The sequence below is a fragment of the Aquarana catesbeiana genome, linkage group LG12, assembly GCF_042186555.1.
Source record: "Aquarana catesbeiana isolate 2022-GZ linkage group LG12, ASM4218655v1, whole genome shotgun sequence".
Taxonomy (NCBI): domain Eukaryota; kingdom Metazoa; phylum Chordata; class Amphibia; order Anura; family Ranidae; genus Aquarana; species Aquarana catesbeiana.
The window spans coordinates 240,539,253-240,556,952 of NC_133335.1; the positions used below are offsets into that span (position 1 = coordinate 240,539,253).

Sequence of the window (17,700 nt, forward strand, 5' to 3'; positions counted from 1 at the left end):
ATGGGAGTAGGAAAAAGACTGATTGGGGATAGGGAGTCCAAAAGGATGGGAGAGGTTCTGGAGGCGAGCCTGGAAAGGAGGTGATGGGGATCTAGAACGCAGGAAGTTTTCAGGGGACAGTTTGGGTGAAATTTTTAAGATGAGGTTGGTGATGTAGCTCAGGCCAGAGTTGTAGATGACTTTGCGGGTTTGATTTAATAAAACTTGAGAGTGCAAAATCTGGTGCAGCTCTTCATTGAAACCAATGAGCTTCCATTTTTTTTTTTGTCAAAGCTTAATTGAACAAGCTGAACCTAGAAGCTGATTGGCTACCATGCACAGCTGCACCAGATTTGGCACTCTCTAGGTTTAGTAAGTCAACCCCAATATGTTGGCTTTCGTAAATGGTCGCTTTGAGGCACGTTCCTCAGAAACAGATATCCAAAATTGCTAATGGCTGTGTTATAGAGCCGTTGAATAGTGGATACCAATAGATTATTCTTGGAGAATAAGGATACCGTTTAGTATCAAATATAACACCTGGATTATTAACAAATAACAGCACTAAAGACCAAAAAAAAAAAAATTAATATTGCTGTCACGGTACGTGATCCCGCACAGCATGCGCCATCCAAAAACCAAACCTTTTTTGCTTTTTTTTTTACCTGCGCTCACTGGAGTTCCAGCATTACGAAGCAAATAGTTTCCCAGAGGCCGCGGTATATTGGCCGTGGAATTGTGGTAACAGAGCGCGTAATTACAGCAGGACAAAGGGAGCGCGGCCGGGGCCAGGGAATGCCGCTGCGTCATAGAGGGGAGTTATGGCTCATCACAAATATCTCAATTAATTACGTAGAAACTTGCCGTTCCCGCCACCTGCCCGGCCCCGGACTGGATCCACGTTTTTTGGCCCTTTGCCCTCTGCAATGGTTACAATTAACCGGCGTGAAATAAAATTCTTCTCTCTTCTGTGCTGCGAAAAAAATAAATATATAAAGAAACACAAATGACTTATATGTTGTTTTTTTTCTTTGGCTGACTCAATTTCTAAAACAAGAGTGAGGCTTATAGACTTATAACTCCTGGTGTGTACACCCAAAATCTATTTCTCAATATGTTTGGCCTTACTGTTTGTCTCACTGTATACAGTTTTCTAAATCAAGTCTTTTTTTGGTGAATCTGTTACCTGGAGATCCTTCCGGTAACGCCGGTTTCTTCTGCAGGATGACAACACTCTGATTGGCAGAGGAAAGGCCAACTGAAGGAACAGGCCGAGACGGCTGCTGCTAATTGCCAGGGAGTGGCTAAATAAAAGTCCACCTTTTGTGCAAAAGAAAAAAATACATATTGCGCATATTTCTGGAAAAAATATATATATATTTTTTTTTGCAAATGAGCCTACAAAACATCCATTGGATGCCAGGTGCGCAATGCACAGGCCCCTGCAGACTCTTCCTCCAGCTCCCTGTTTATACTAAGGTATGGTAGAGCTGGAGGAAGTGCCAATAGACTATGAGTCTGGGGATCACAGTACTTGTATTCTATTGAGAACTACGTCTACCGTGATGGCAGATGGTACTTGTAGTTCATTCATTCACAGATCTCTCGGAATGAAGGATGCAGGTGTGTTGGTGGAGCCCCATTCAGCCACACCCTTTTCAAATCTGGCAACTGCTGCGGGGGCAGTAGAACCCCCAGAGAGGGCTGTTTTGGGAGTGGAGGGGGTCCACTTGGCACCATGTTACGCCATAAATATTGGTGTAACATTGTCTTAAAGGCGGGCTTAGTGTTTACTGAGATTTAGCTGGTCCTGCAACATGTCTTTTCGACTTTGAAGGGACATGGTAGAAAATTTTCCTTCAATGCAGCCAATCAGTGTTCCAGTAGGGGTTTTCCTCCATCCACTTTGTGTGGGCGGAAAAATGACTCTTACTGGCAGGATCACCAGATGAGAATCTTTGTACTCCATTTACAAAAAAATGATCACCCCCCCCCAGACATTCTTCCCAACCCCCTCCAAAAAAATGCTAAACCTAATTTTCACTTACTAAAACCCATGGTCACATGATCATCCAGTGCTGGGTTCTTCTCCTCACTGTTAACTTCCTGGAGGGTTCCTTTTTTTTGGGTGTTGACCATTCCCTATGGCCGGCCAGCGGAAGGGTCCTGTTAAGATCCTGAAGATGTCAAACCCATAAGAAGAAAGAGGGCCAGCCGGCGAGGCTTGCTAGCGGTCCCCACAGGAGGAAACTGCTTGAGTGAAGGACCTGGATGGAGTGGTGTCTCACGTGAGTATAACTGACTTCACAAGGAAAACTTTGGACAGGATGGGTTGGGAGGGGACGGGCAAAGAATATAAGTTTTGTGTGGAGTTGGGCTTTAGGAAAACTGCATACAGTGCAGAGTGAGGTCAAATATAACAAAAATAGATTTTGGGTTTACAGTTTAGTTTAGAGCCTAACACCAGCCAAAACATTTTTCAACTTCAATACATTTTTATTAGAAGTTTGTAGAAGTTTCAGAGACATTGGGGCGCTTATAAACGAGTGCAGCCAGGTCTGCGCCTGTACAGGGACCCCCCCCCGGTTACTCCAGTGCCAAGAAAATGCGGTCTGGTGGAAGAAATAAATAGTCCTGTAGTGGGATGCAAGACCACCCTTCTGATCATCTGTGGTCTACCAGATGAAACTGTAATTACAGGCCACTGGGGTTGGGGCCCATAAGTACGTAAATTGAATATGGTGATGGAGAACGAGAGAGTTTAGAAGAAAAAAAAAAAACCTGATGGGAAGGGTCAGAAAAGTGTTTCATATAGTGAAGTAGTAGGATAGGAAGCTGGGAAATGGAACCAGGTTACCTTGTATCTCAATGTAGATGAACCCAAACACCAATTAAATGGGTTAAACAGCTAACAAGGACGGGTCGAAGTCTTTGAGTCACAATATTCAACCCATAGGGCCCATGCGCAAATTTTTTAATTTGGGATTTTTTTTTTTTAGTTTAGGAATTTTAATTCTAAGAATGGCAGACATTTTTTTTTTTTTTAGTTTAGGAATTTGAATTTTAAGAATGGCAGCCTTTTTTTTTTTTAGTTTAGGAATTTGAATTTTAAGAATGGCAGCCTTTTTTTCAGTTTAGGAACTTCAAATTTAAGAATGGCAGCCATTTTTAATTTTTTTTTTTTTTTTTGGATTTTTAATTTAGCCACTTAGTGACCAGGCCGATTTTTAAAACTTGTTTACAAGTTAAAATAATTTTTTTTTCCTAGAAAATTACTTAGAACCCCCAAACACATATATATATATATAGATATATATATATATCTATATATATATATATATATATATATATATAGATATATATATATATCTATATATATATATATATAATTAATTTTTTCAGACACCCTAGAAAATAAAATGGCGGTTGTTGCAATACTTTGTCACACCGTATTTGCGCAGCAGTTTTACAAAAGCAGTATTTTTTTTTTTTAAATGCACTTTTTTGAATTAAAAAACAAGAAAATGGTAAAGTTTGCCCATTTTTTTTTTTTTTTTAATATTGTGAAAGATAATGTTACGCCGAGTAAATTGATACCCAACATGTCATGCTTCAAAACTGCGCCCGTTCGTAGAATGGCAACAAATTTTGACACTTAAAAATCTCCATAGGCAATGTTTAAAAATTTCTACGGGTTACCAGTTTTGAGTCACAGAGGAGGTATTTTGCTAGAGTTATTTCTCTCGCTCTAACGATCGCGGCGATACCTCACATGTGTGGTTTGAACACCGTTTACATATGCGTTCGCTTCTGCGCGCGAGCATGGCGGGACAGTCGCTTTAAAACTTATTAAAACTTTTTTCTTATTTTTTTTACTTTTTAATTTTTATTTTTACACTGTTCCTTTAAAAAAAAAAAAAAAAATGTTGGATCACTTTTATTCCTATTATAAGGAATGTAAACATCCCTTGTAATCGAAAAAAAGCATGACAGGACCTCTTTAATGTGAGATCTTGGGGGTCAAAAAGACCTCAGATCTCATATTTATACTAAAATGCAATAAAAATAAATAAATAAAAATTGTCATTTGATGGCCCTTTAAGTGCTATGGATGGAAGTGACGGTTTGATGTTACTTCCGCCCTGCAATGATATGGAGATGGAGATGGGTGGGGGCCATCTTCCCCTTACTCTTCTCCATACCAAGCAGTAGAGTGGACCTGATCGGAGCATGGCGGGAGGGGGGGCCCCTATCCCGCCGCCGATAAAAGTGATCTTGCGGTGAATCCGCTGCAGAGACCACTTTTATGTCGAAGCGGACCGCCCGATGAAGAAGAGGATACCGGGGTTATGGCAGCTAGCTGCTTCCGTAACAACGATACACCTCTTCAAAGTAGCGACGTAAATCTGCGGCGGGCGGTCCGTAAGTGGTTAAGACCATTGGGCGGAAGTGACGTCTGACGTCGCTGCCATCATCCAACGGCACAGAGTCGAGTAGGGGCCATCATTCCCTCACTCGACTTGGTGCCTCTGAGGGGAAAGGATTGGATCGTCTCCGCCGCTACTGGCGGCTCCGGTAAGCGGCGGGACGGGGATGTGGTGGGGAGGGGGTGGGCACCCGCCGCCGGTAAAAGTGATCTCGCGGCGAATCCACCGGGGAAGACCACTTTTATCTTTAAGCAGACCGCCCGCTGTTTAGAAAAATACCGGAGCTTTGGTAGCTGTCTGCTGTCATAACCCCGGTATTTAATGTAAAAATACCGACGTATAACGACAATGGGACGGTCCGGAAGTGGTTAAAGAAGGAAAGCCAATTTTTTTTTTAGTTTAGGAATTTCAATTTTAAGAATGGAAGCCATTTTTCCATCTATGAAAAACCAGAATATCCTATGAATGGGCAGTTGTGAGATTAGAGTACTACCATGCTTTGGCCAATACTCCTTTGTCCGCTGTCAGTGGTGGGCTTAGCCTAAGGACACGGAGATAACAACTCTTCTCTATGGCAGCGATTCTCGAACCCTGAAAAACCGGGGCCCAGGAAATTCGGACAAAACCTTCCATGATCCAAACGGTAGAAAAAAGTTTCTACTCTCACAATCAAAGTATGAGAATACAAAATATGCTGGAAATAGTGGAAGACTCTGGATGTCCTTCTGGGGGGGGGGGGGGGGGGGGTGATAGATGTTAGGGGTTAGGAGACTCTGCAGAAGACCTGGTGACCATATAGGGAATGAGGATTTGGGAGGGGGCTGGGGTCTCCCCAGGAGGTTGGGGGCCTTGTAGGGGGGATTGGGGGATACTGTTGGAGGCACTATAGTGGGCTGGAAGCACTGCAACAGGCTGGGGAGCTGGGGCACTGGAGGCTGGGGGCACTATAGGGGGTTGGAGGCTCTGAAGTAGCCTGGAGGTTGAGGGGGGGAGCACTGTGGGAGGTTCAGAAGCACAATGGGGAGCACCATGGGAAGTTGGGGGCTTTGTGGGGCACAACTGTAATTTGGGGACCCTAATTTGGGGACTGTGGGACACTGCTTGAGTCTGGGGACACTGTGGGGCGCTGGAGGCTCTGCAGCAGGCTGGGGGGCACTGTGGGAGGTTGGTGGCTTTGTGGGACACCACTGTATTTTGGGGACCCTATGGGGGGCCACTGTGGGACACTGTTGGAGGCTGGGAACACTATGGGGCGCTGGAGGCTCTGCAGCAGGCTGGGGGGGCACTGTGGGAGGTTGGGGGCTTTGTGGGACACCACTGTAATTTGGGGGCACTCTGCAGCAATGGTGGTGGGAGTGTCAAACGGTAGAATTGTGAGTTGGTATATTTGGCTGATGTACGGCTCAGGTAACTTGCCTATGCCCTTAAACAAAATAGTGTACACCAGTTGGTACAGATTAACCCAATAACACCAAATTTTTGGGAAAGTCCCACCAAATATGTAGAAGAGCGTCCAGAGTTTGACATCCCCCTGCATAAGGAGGTAGGTACGAACTTCACTGAACATTCTGGAAGCCGAAACAGTGGGGGAGTATTCCGTCACTTCTGTCCCTTCAACACCCATTCTAGAAATGGGAGGAGTGGTCGCCATCTGGAAAGGAATAAGCATAGATGTCAATAAAAACTACTGCCAGAGGTTCTGATCCTTCAACTCTTTACCAGCAAGCAGCACTTCCAGAAGGTCCGTTGTGGTAGCCTCCATATTTTGTTCACGGGAAGATTTCCAATTAAAAAAAAAAAAAATTTGCTTTTATCTAAAGACAATGATGGTCAGCGGCTGTAAGGCACAACATGGTGGACAGGGAGCGATCTGTGCTACAAAGCCAGGACGTGGCTGCCTTCCCCGAATTGCTGAAGGCTTCTAAGCGAGTGAAATCAGAAGGTCAGCTTGACCAAGGAAACATTTCTCAGCGATTGTTGCTGCATCCTCGCGCCTTGCTGATAAATTCTGTGGAAATATCTTGATAATCACGCAGATGTGTATTGACAGCAACTAAATCTCTTTCATGCTAGTTCAACGGCCAACTTAGGCCTCCTCTTTTCTCCCCATAGCTTATCATGTATGCAGATGTATTATTATGCAAATTACATTAGCAGGCAGAGCTACGTGCTTAACCACTTAAGGACTGGAAAGGATTTGCCCCTTTAATGACCAGGCCCTTTTTTGCGATACGGCACTGCGTCGCTTTAACTGACAATTGCGCGGTCGTGCGACGCTGTACCCAAACAAAATTGACGTTCTTTTTTTTCCCCACAAATAGAGCTTTCTTTTGGCAGCATTTGATCACCTCTGCGGTTTTTATTTGTTGCGCTATAAACAAAAAATGAGCGACAATTTTGAAAAAAAACAACTATTTTTTAATTTTTGCAATAATAAATCTCCTCAAAAATGTTATTAAAAAACAAATTTCTTCCTCAGTTTAGGCCGATATGTATTCTTCCTCATATTTTTGGTAAAAAAAAATCGCAATAAGTGTATATTGATAGGTTTGCGCAAAAGTTATAGCGTCTACAAAATAGGGGATAGATTTATGGCAGTTTTATTATTATTTTTTTTTATTTACTAGTAATGGTGACAATCTGCAATTTTTAGCAGGCCTGCGACATTGCGGCGGACAAATCTGACACTTTTGAGACATATTTGGGACCATTGACATTCATACAGCGATCAGAGCTATAAAAAATGAACTGATTACTATGTAAATGTCACTGGCAGGGAAGGGGTTAACACTAGGGGGGCAATCAAGGAGTTAAGTGTGTTCCGTCGTGAGTGTTTCCAACTGTGGGGGGATGGGACTGACTGGAGGAGGAGACATATCGCTGTTCATAATTACTACGAACAGCAGATCTGTCTATTCTCTCCTGTCAGAACGTGCCAGCGATTGCGGGTGGCTGGGGGCGATCCCATCGATTGCGATCTACATGTCGACTGAACACCATCGAGTTCCTGCCGACCCACAAGTGCTTCTCCCCACACACTGATTGGCAGAGCAGTGCAGAGAATGAACGAGCTACAGCGTCTTGCCGCCTGTGCTCTCAAGCCAGGAAGCATAGCCAGTGCTAGGCAGAGGCATTCCCCGCCCCGCAGCATGCCCCTTTCATGTGCAGCTGTGGGGCGAGGAATGCCACTGCCACATAGGATTCGCTGTCAGCTAGTCCGGACTCTTGTAGCCTTGAGTGCACTGATAGACAAAGACTCACCCAAGCTCTACCGCACAGTGAAGGGATGGTGAGCTGAGTACCGGTGCACAGGCTTAAATGTCCCATAAACATAAGATAAATAAAAGATGCCGGCAACACGAATGTTTCTTCTTATGTTCCTTTATTGAGCACTAACAGCAGGGCTACATCTGAAATACTGGCGCGTTTCGGCCGAAGCTTTCCTCATAGCGTTGATTGCACTGATCCCTGCAGGCTCTCATCTCCTGTTCATCCAAGTGGGTGACATCATGTGACCAGAGAGGAGGACCGATGGAAATAACAGCACCAGAACCGGTATCCACAGCAGCCTTCCTGACCCCTTAGTACTGTGCCCTCCAGACCCCCCTCTACCATGCTCGCCAGCGCTGTGCCTTACAGACCTCCCCTGCGCTGTGCCCTCCAGACCCCCCCTGCGCCCTCCAGACCCCCCCTGCGCAGTGCCCTCCAGACCCCCCCTGCGCCCTCCAGACCCCCCCTGCGCAGTGCCCTCCAGACCCCCCTGCGCAGTGCCCTCCAGACCCCCCCCTGCGCTGTGCCCTCCAGACCCCCCTCTACCATGCCCTCCTGCGCTGTGCCCTCCAGACCCCTCCTGCGCTGTGCCCTCCAGACTCCTCCTGCCCTGTGCCCTCCAGACTCCTCCTGCCCTGTGCCCTCCAGACCCCCCTATACTGTCTCATCCAGACACCCCTGTGCCATGTCCTCCAGACCCCCCCTGCACCGTGTCCTCCAGGCCCCTCTGCACCGTGTCCTCCAGACCCCCCCTGTATGCCCTCCAGATCCCCTGTACCATGCCCTCCAGATCCCCTGTAATGTGCCCTCTGAAACCCCCATGCGCTGAGCCTTTCAGACCCCCCTGTCTAATGCCCTCCAGACCCCCCTGTCTAATGCCCTCCAGACCCCCCTGTACCGTGCCCTCCAGACCCCCCCCTGTACCGTGCCCTCCAGACCCCCCCCTGCGCAGTGCCCTCCAGACCCCCCCTGCGCAGTGCCCTCCAGACCCCCCCTGCGCTGTGCCTTCCAGACCCCCCTCTACCATGCCCTCCTGCTCTGTGCCCTCCAGATCCCCCTGTACCATGCCATCAAGACCCCTCCTGCGCTGTGCCCTCCAGACCCCTTCTGCGCTGTGCCCTCCTGCGCTGTGCCCTCCAGACCCCTCCTGCGATGTGCCCTCCAGGGCCCTCCTGCGCTGTGCCCTCCAGGCCCCTCCTGCGCTGTGCCCTCCAGACCCCTCCTGCGCTGTGCCCTCCAGACCCCTCCTGCGCTGTGCCCTCCAGACCCCTCCTGCGCTGTGCCCTCCAGACCCCTCCTGCGCTGTGCCCTCCAGACCCCTCCTGCGCTGTGCCCTCCTGCGCTGTGCCATCCAGACCCCTCCTGTGCTGTGCCCTCCAGGGCCCTCCTGCGCTGTGCCCTCCAGGCCCCTCCTGTGCCATCCAGACCCCCCTGTCTAATGCCCTCCAGACCCCCCTGTACCGTGCCCTCCAGACCCCCCCTGTACCGTGCCCTCCAGACCCCCCCTGCGCAGTGCCCTCCAGACCCCCCCTGCGCTGTGCCTTCCAGACCCCCCTCTACCATGCCCTCCTGCTCTGTGCCCTCCAGATCCCCCTGTACCATGCCCTGCAGACCCCTCCTGCGCTGTGCCCTCCAGACCCCGCCTGCGCTGTGCCCTCCAGACCCCTCCTGCGCTGTGCCCTCCAGACCCCTCCTGCGCTGTGCCCTCCAGACCCCTCCTGCGCTGTGCCCTCCAGACCCCTCCTGCGCTGTGCCCTCCAGACCCCTCCTGCGCTGTGCCCTCCAGACCCCTCCTGCGCTGTGCCCTCCAAGGCCCTCCTGCGCTGTGCCCTCCAGACCCCCCTGTCTAATGCCCTCCAGACCCCCCTGTACCGTGCCCTCCAGACCCCCCCCTGTACCGTGCCCTTCAGACCCCCCCCCTGTACCGTGCCCTTCAGACCCCCCCCTGCACAGTGCCCTCCAGACCCCCCCTGCGCAGTGCCCTCCAGACCCCCCCTGCGCTGTGCCTTCCAGACCCCCCTCTACCATGCCCTCCTGCTCTGTGCCCTCCAGATCCCCCTGTACCATGCCCTCCAGACCCCTCCTGCGCTGTGCCCTCCAGACCCAGCGCAGGAGGGGTCTGGAGGGCACAGCGCAGGCGGGGTCTGGAGGGCACAGCGCAGGCGGGGTCTGGAGGGCACAGCGCAGGAGGGCCTTGGAGGGTACAGACCCCTCTGCGCTGTGCCCTCCAGACCCCTCCTGCGCTGTGCCCTCCAGACCCCTCCTGCGCTGTGCCCTCCAAGGCCCTCCTGCGCTGTGCCCTCCAGACCCCCCTGTCTAATGCCCTCCAGACCCTCCTGCGCTGTGCCCTCCAAGGCCCTCCTGCGCTGTGCCCTCCAGACCCCTCCTGCGCTGTGCCCTCCAGACCCCTCCTGCGCTGTGCCCTCCAGACCCCTCCTGCGCTGTGCCCTCCAGACCCCGCCTGCGCTGTGCCCTCCAGACCCCGCCTGCGCTGTGCCCTCCAGACCCCGCCTGCGCTGTGCCCTCCAGACCCCGCCTGCGCTGTGCCCTCCAGACCCCTCCTGCGCTGTGCCCTCCAGACCCCTCCTGCGCTGTGCCCTCCAGACCCCTCCTGCGCTGTGCCCTCCAGACCCCTCCTGCGCTGTGCCCTCCAGACCCCTCCTGCGCTGTGCCCTCCAGACCCCTCCTGCGCTGTGCCCTCCAGACCCCTCCTGCGCTGTGCCCTCCAGACCCCTCCTGCGCTGTGCCCTCCAGACCCCTCCTGCGCTGTGCCCTCCAAGGCCCTCCTGCGCTGTGCCCTCCAGACCCCCCCTGTACCGTGCCCTCCAGACCCCCCCCTGCGCAGTGCCCTCCAGACCCCCCCTGCGCTGTGCCTTCCAGACCCCCCTCTACCATGCCCTCCTGCTCTGTGCCCTCCAGATCCCCCTGTACCGTGCCCTCCAGACCCCTCCTGCGCTGTGCCCTCCAGACCCCTCCTGCGCTGTGCCCTCCAGACCCCGCCTGCGCTGTGCCCTCCAGACCCCTCCTGCGCTGTGCCCTCCAGACCCCTCCTGCGCTGTGCCCTCCAGACCCCTCCTGCGCTGTGCCCTCCAGACCCCTCCTGCGCTGTGCCCTCCAGACCCCTCCTGCGCTGTGCCCTCCAGACCCCTCCTGCGCTGTGCCCTCCAGACCCCTCCTGCGCTGTGCCCTCCAGACCCCTCCTGCGCTGTGCCCTCCAGACCCCTCCTGCGCTGTGCCCTCCAGACCCCTCCTGCGCTGTGCCCTCCAGACCCCACCTGCGCTGTGCCCTCCAGACCCCACCTGCGCTGTGCCCTCCAGACCCCTCCTGCGCTGGACCCTCCAGGCCCCTCCTGCGCTGTGCCCTCCAGGCCCCTCCTGCGCTGTGCCCTCCAGGCCCCTCCTGCGCTGTGCCCTCCAGGCCCCTCCTGCGCTGTGCCCTCCAGACCCCTCCTGCGCTGTGCCCTCCAGACCCCTCCTGCGCTGTGCCCTCCAGACCCCTCCTGCGCTGTGCCCTCCAGACCCCTCCTGCGCTGTGCCCTCCAGACCCCTCCTGCGCTGTGCCCTCCAGACCCCTCCTGCGCTGTGCCCTCCAGACCCCTCCTGCGCTGTGCCCTCCAAGGCCCTCCTGCGCTGTGCCCTCCAGACCCCCCTGTCTAATGCCCTCCAGACCCCCCTGTACCGTGCCCTCCAGACCCCCCCCTGTACCGTGCCCTTCAGACCCCCCCCCTGTACCGTGCCCTTCAGACCCCCCCCTGCACAGTGCCCTCCAGACCCCCCCTGCGCAGTGCCCTCCAGACCCCCCCTGCGCTGTGCCTTCCAGACCCCCCTCTACCATGCCCTCCTGCTCTGTGCCCTCCAGATCCCCCTGTACCATGCCCTCCAGACCCCTCCTGCGCTGTGCCCTCCAGACCCCTCCTGCGCTGTGCCCTCCAGACCCCGCCTGCGCTGTGCCCTCCAGACCCCGCCTGCGCTGTGCCCTCCAGACCCCTCCTGCGCTGTGCCCTCCAGACCCCTCCTGCGCTGTGCCCTCCAGACCCCTCCTGCGCTGTGCCCTCCAGACCCCTCCTGCGCTGTGCCCTCCAGACCCCTCCTGCGCTGTGCCCTCCAGACCCCGCCTGCGCTGTGCCCTCCAGACCCCGCCTGCGCTGTGCCCTCCAGACCCCGCCTGCGCTGTGCCCTCCAGACCCCGCCTGCGCTGTGCCCTCCAGACCCCTCCTGCGCTGTGCCCTCCAGACCCCTCCTGCGCTGTGCCCTCCAGACCCCTCCTGCGCTGTGCCCTCCAGACCCCTCCTGCGCTGTGCCCTCCAGACCCCTCCTGCGCTGTGCCCTCCAGACCCCTCCTGCGCTGTGCCCTCCAGACCCCTCCTGCGCTGTGCCCTCCAGACCCCTCCTGCGCTGTGCCCTCCAGACCCCTCCTGCGCTGTGCCCTCCAAGGCCCTCCTGCGCTGTGCCCTCCAGACCCCCCCTGTACCGTGCCCTCCAGACCCCCCCCTGCGCAGTGCCCTCCAGACCCCCCCTGCGCTGTGCCTTCCAGACCCCCCTCTACCATGCCCTCCTGCTCTGTGCCCTCCAGATCCCCCTGTACCGTGCCCTCCAGACCCCTCCTGCGCTGTGCCCTCCAGACCCCTCCTGCGCTGTGCCCTCCAGACCCCGCCTGCGCTGTGCCCTCCAGACCCCTCCTGCGCTGTGCCCTCCAGACCCCTCCTGCGCTGTGCCCTCCAGACCCCTCCTGCGCTGTGCCCTCCAGACCCCTCCTGCGCTGTGCCCTCCAGACCCCTCCTGCGCTGTGCCCTCCAGACCCCTCCTGCGCTGTGCCCTCCAGACCCCTCCTGCGCTGTGCCCTCCAAGGCCCTCCTGCGCTGTGCCCTCCAGACCCCGCCTGCGCTGTGCCCTCCAGACCCCGCCTGCGCTGTGCCCTCCAGACCCCTCCTGCGCTGTGCCCTCCAGACCCCTCCTGCGCTGTGCCCTCCAGACCCCTCCTGCGCTGTGCCCTCCAGACCCCTCCTGCGCTGTGCCCTCCAGACCCCTCCTGCGCTGTGCCCTCCAGACCCCACCTGCGCTGTGCCCTCCAGACCCCTCCTGCGCTGTGCCCTCCAGACCCCTCCTGCGCTGTGCCCTCCAGACCCCTCCTGCGCTGTGCCCTCCAGACCCCTCCTGCGCTGTGCCCTCCAGACCCCTCCTGCGCTGTGCCCTCCAGACCCCTCCTGCGCTGTGCCCTCCAGACCCCTCCTGCGCTGTGCCCTCCAGACCCCTCCTGCGCTGTGCCCTCCAGACCCCTCCTGCGCTGTGCCCTCCAGACCCCTCCTGCGCTGTGCCCTCCAGACCCCTCCTGCGCTGTGCCCTCCAGACCCCTCCTGCGCTGTGCCCTCCAGACCCCGCCTGCGCTGTGCCCTCCAGACCCCTCCTGCGCTGTGCCCTCCAGACCCCTCCTGCGCTGTGCCCTCCAGACCCCTCCTGCGCTGTGCCCTCCAGACCCCTCCTGCGCTGTGCCCTCCAGACCCCTCCTGCGCTGTGCCCTCCAGACCCCTCCTGCGCTGTGCCCTCCAGACCCCTCCTGCGCTGTGCCCTCCAGACCCCTCCTGCGCTGTGCCCTCCAGACCCCACCTGCGCTGTGCCCTCCAGACCCCTCCTGCGCTGTGCCCTCCAGACCCCTCCTGCGCTGTGCCCTCCAAGGCCCTCCTGCGCTGTGCCCTCCAGACCCCCCTGTCTAATGCCCTCCAGACCCCCCCCTGTACCGTGCCCTCCAGACCCCCCCCTACGCAGTGCCCTCCAGACCCCCCCCTGCGCTGTGCCTTCCAGACCCCCCTCTACCATGCCCTCCTGCTCTGTGCCCTCCAGATCCCCCTGTACCGTGCCCTCCAGACCCCTCCTGCGCTGTGCCCTCCAGACCCCTCCTGCGCTGTGCCCTCCAGACCCCTCCTGCGCTGTGCCCTCCAGACCCCTCCTGCGCTGTGCCCTCCAGACCCCTCCTGCGCTGTGCCCTCCAGACCCCTCCTGCGCTGTGCCCTCCAGACCCCTCCTGCGCTGTGCCCTCCAGACCCCTCCTGCGCTGTGCCCTCCAGACCCCTCCTGCGCTGTGCCCTCCAGACCCCTCCTGCGCTGTGCCCTCCAGACCCCTCCTGCGCTGTGCCCTCCAGACCCCTCCTGCGCTGTGCCCTCCAGGCCCCTCCTGCGCTGTGCCCTCCAGGCCCCTCCTGCGCTGTGCCCTCCAGGCCCCTCCTGCGCTGTGCCCTCCAGGCCCCTCCTGCGCTGTGCCCTCCAGGCCCCTCCTGCGCTGTGCCCTCCAGGCCCCTCCTGCGCTGTGCCCTCCAGACCGCTCCTGCGCTGTGCCCTCCAGACCCCTCCTGCGCTGTGCCCTCCAGACCCCTCCTGCGCTGTGCCCTCCAGACCCCTCCTGCGCTGTGCCCTCCAGACCCCTCCTGCGCTGTGCCCTCCAGACCCCTCCTGCGCTGTGCCCTCCAGACCCTCCTGCGTTGTGCCCTCCAGACCCCCCTGTGTCGTCTCATCCAGACCCCCTTGTGCCGTGTCCTCTAGACCCCCCCTGCGCTGTGCCCTCCAGACCCCCCTCGCGCTGTGCCCTCAAGAACCCCCTCTACCATGCCCTCCTGCTCTGTGCCCTCCCGACCCCTCCTGCGCTGTGCCCTCCAGACCCCTCCTGCGCTGTGCCCTCCAGACCCCTCCTGCGCTGTGCCCTCCAGACCCTCCTATACCATCTCTTCCAGACCCCCTGTGCCGTGTCCTCCAGATCCCCCCTGTACCATGCCCTCCAGACCCCCCTGTACCATGCCCTCCAGACCCCCCTGCACCATGCCCTCCAGACCCCCCTGCACCATGCCCTCCAGACCCCCTGTACTATGCCCTCCAGATCCCCTGTAATGTGCCCTCCAAACCCCTATGCGCTGTGCCATCCAGACCCCCCTGTCTAATGCCATCCAGACCCCCCCTGTCTAATGCCATCCAGACCCCCCTGTCTAATGCCATCTACCCCCCCCCCCTGTACTGTGCCCTCCAGATTCCCCCCTGTACCGTGCCCCCCAGACTCCCCCCTGTACCGTGCCCTCCAGACTCCCCCCTGTACCGTGCCCTCCAGACTCCCCCCTGTACCGTGCCCTCCAGACTCCCCCCTGTACCGTGCCCTCCAGACTCCCCCCTGTACCGTGCCCTCCAGACTCCCCCCTGTACCGTGCCCTCCAGACTCCCCCCTGTACCGTGCCCTCCAGACTCCCCCCTGTACCGTGCCCTCCAGACTCCCCCCTGTACCGTGCCCTCCAGACTCCCCCCTGTACCGTGCCCTCCAGACTCCCCCCTGTACCGTGCCCTCCAGACTCCCCCCTGTACCGTGCCCTCCAGACTCCCCCCTGTACCGTGCCCTCCAGACTCCCCCCTGTACCGTGCCCTCCAGACCCCCCTGTACCGTTCCCTCCAGACCCTCCTCCTCTTAACACTGCCCTCTGCCTTGCTAGTCTCTCTCCTGCTCACCCCGTCATCTTCCCTACTGATGCCCTACATCTTGCTGACCTCTGTACTCTGCCCAACCGACTACTGACTTTTAGGGGCTTGATATTTATCTTTAAAAAAAAAAAGGCCCCGGCACCCCGGTGATCTTTAATCTCTTCAATGTTATCATGGTAGATCTCCACGTCTCAAAGGTTGCCTTCCCCTGAAGATTAGTTTATTGGACTCATGGTTATGCATCTCATTTTTTTTTTCCTTGGCTATAAGGAGGTTACCCATACATTACTTGCGCCATAAAGACATTTCTTTTTATACTGAGATGATGTCATCAGTCTGCTGCCGACAGAGGGGAAGCATTTCCTCAATCCCCCCTCCCCCAACGATCAGACTGCAGCATTGTAACTTTGTAGTAAGTCACAAGCTGCTACAGAGGGCCGATCTGTGTCAGACATTTGTGAATACAGCCAAGAACTTCGCAGGGACTAGGATTTAGACAATTGTGGCATCTCTGAGCCATGTGTTCAACGCAGCTGCTGGTGTGAATGGGTCCTAAATGTATTTTTATAAATACAAGCAGCGCAAGTACCTGAATTTGACCTGGCATCAGCCTCTTGAAGAAGCAGCACAAGGAGCCAATCCGTTCAAAGGCTGAAAAAAGAACGCTGATAGGAGGAGAGAGAGGAGTGACAGAGAGAGGAGTTCATCACTGTGCTGCTTTTCCTTTCACTATCCAATCACAGGCTGGGGGTGGGTCCAGGACGACTTGGACTCAGAGAAAGAAGGTTGAATGATGCTGGCCAATCAGACTGAGGACATCTAGTGGCAGAAAAAAAGTACTAAGGGGGAAATCTCTGGATTGAAGATGAAGATAGCAGTAAATGCTGTTTCTGTTGTTTTATCTGTAACCACTTCAATACCGTGCCAAAGCCGAAAAACGGCTACAGCACAGCTCTGTTGTTCCGGGTGGAAGTCCATGTACGGGCCTTAGAACGGGCCTCCCGCAGTCTCTGTGACGAAGGTAAAGGGCCAATCACAGCAGCCCTTTACCATGTGAGTAGCTGTGTCCCAATCACAGCTGATCACATGTAAACAAACTTGCTGGTTATCGGCATTCCTTTCCTCGTGTGCTGTCAGTGTGAGGAAAGGAGAGCCGGTAACTGGCAAGTGTGACAGGAAACATTTACACAGATAATCAGGGCTCTGATTGTCAGTGCAGACTCGTCAGTGCCCATCAGTGAAGACTCGTCAGTGCCCATCAGTGAAGACTCGTCAGTGCCCATCAGTGCAGCCTTACCGGTACCCATTAGTGCAGCCTTACCAGTGCCCATCAGTGCAGCCTTACCAGTGCCCATCAGAGCAGCTTCATCAGTGCAGCCTTACCAGTGCCCCATCAGTGCAGCCTCATCAGTGCAGCCTTACCAGTGCCCCATCAGTGCAGCCTCATCAATGTCCATCAGTGCAGCCTTACCAGTGCCCATCAGAGCAGCCTCATCAGTGCAGCCTTACCAGTGCCTCATCAGTGCAGCCTCATCAATGCCCATCAGTGCAGCCTCGTCAATTCCCATCAGTGCAGCCTTACCAGCGCCCATCAGTGCAGCCTTACCAGTGCCCATCAGAGCAGCCTTACCAGTGCCCATCAGAGCAGCCTCATCAGTGCAGCCTTACCAGTGCCCCATCAGTGCAGCCTTATCAATGCCCATCAGTGCAGCCTCATCAATGCCCATCAGTGCAGCCTCATCAATGCTGCCTCACCAGTGCCCATCAGTGCAGCCTCACCAGTGCCCATCAGTGCAGCCTCACCAGTGCCCATCTGTAAAGAAGAAAAATTACTTATTTGCAAAATTTTCTAACAGAAACAAAGAAATTTTTTTGTTTTCAATATATATATATTTTTATTTAACAAAAAATAAAAAACCCAATAGTGATTAAATACCGCCAAAAGAAAACTTACTTGTGTGAAAAAAAATGATAAAAATGTCATATGTGTACAGTGTTGTATGGCCGCGTAATTGTCATTCAAATTGCGACAGCGCTGAAAGCTGAAAATTGACCTGGGCAGGAAGGGGGTGAAAGTATTAAAGTGGCAAAGGACTCTTTTTTATCGTGTTATCTCTGACAAGGGGTTCTGCTTTAAGATAAATAATTACACTTGCAATAACTTCAATTTGTTTTATTCCCGCAGCCATGTGGGTGGTCATCGTCCTCCTCCTCATCGCGATTGTCGTGGTGGCAGCTTGGCCGAAGTGACCAACAAGGATGTAAACGGAGAAACCTACCATCGGAGTGCGGTGACGGCCACGATTCGTAAACCCCTCATCTTCTACAACTACTAATCTCATACCCAAAGGACCTTCAATGTATTCTAATCAACACATAACTGATTGGGTGATTTTTTTTTTTCTTTTTTTTTTTTTTTCGATCGAGGTCTTTCGTTTTCACCACCTGACCCAACACTTTGCATCCAGTCCTCTTGAGCACGGACGCCATCTTGGAAGAAGCCGAAAGCTGAAAGGGTTACGCCGAGATCCTCCTTTATTTCTCCGGCGGCGGCTGCTCTGACTTAGTGCGT

General features: G+C 55.3%; 1 protein-coding gene across 1 annotated transcript in view; it reads left to right on the forward strand.

Moving 5' to 3' along the window:
* Positions 1-17,567, forward strand: part of STX8 (syntaxin 8) — a 255,829-nt gene extending 238,262 nt beyond the window's left edge. The window contains exon 8 of the mRNA XM_073606990.1: positions 17,314-17,567. Coding sequence (XP_073463091.1) covers positions 17,314-17,378 — 65 coding nt within the window. The 3' untranslated portion in view covers positions 17,379-17,567. The remainder of the gene's footprint in view (positions 1-17,313) is intronic.
* The last annotated feature ends 133 nt before the right edge of the window (positions 17,568-17,700 follow it).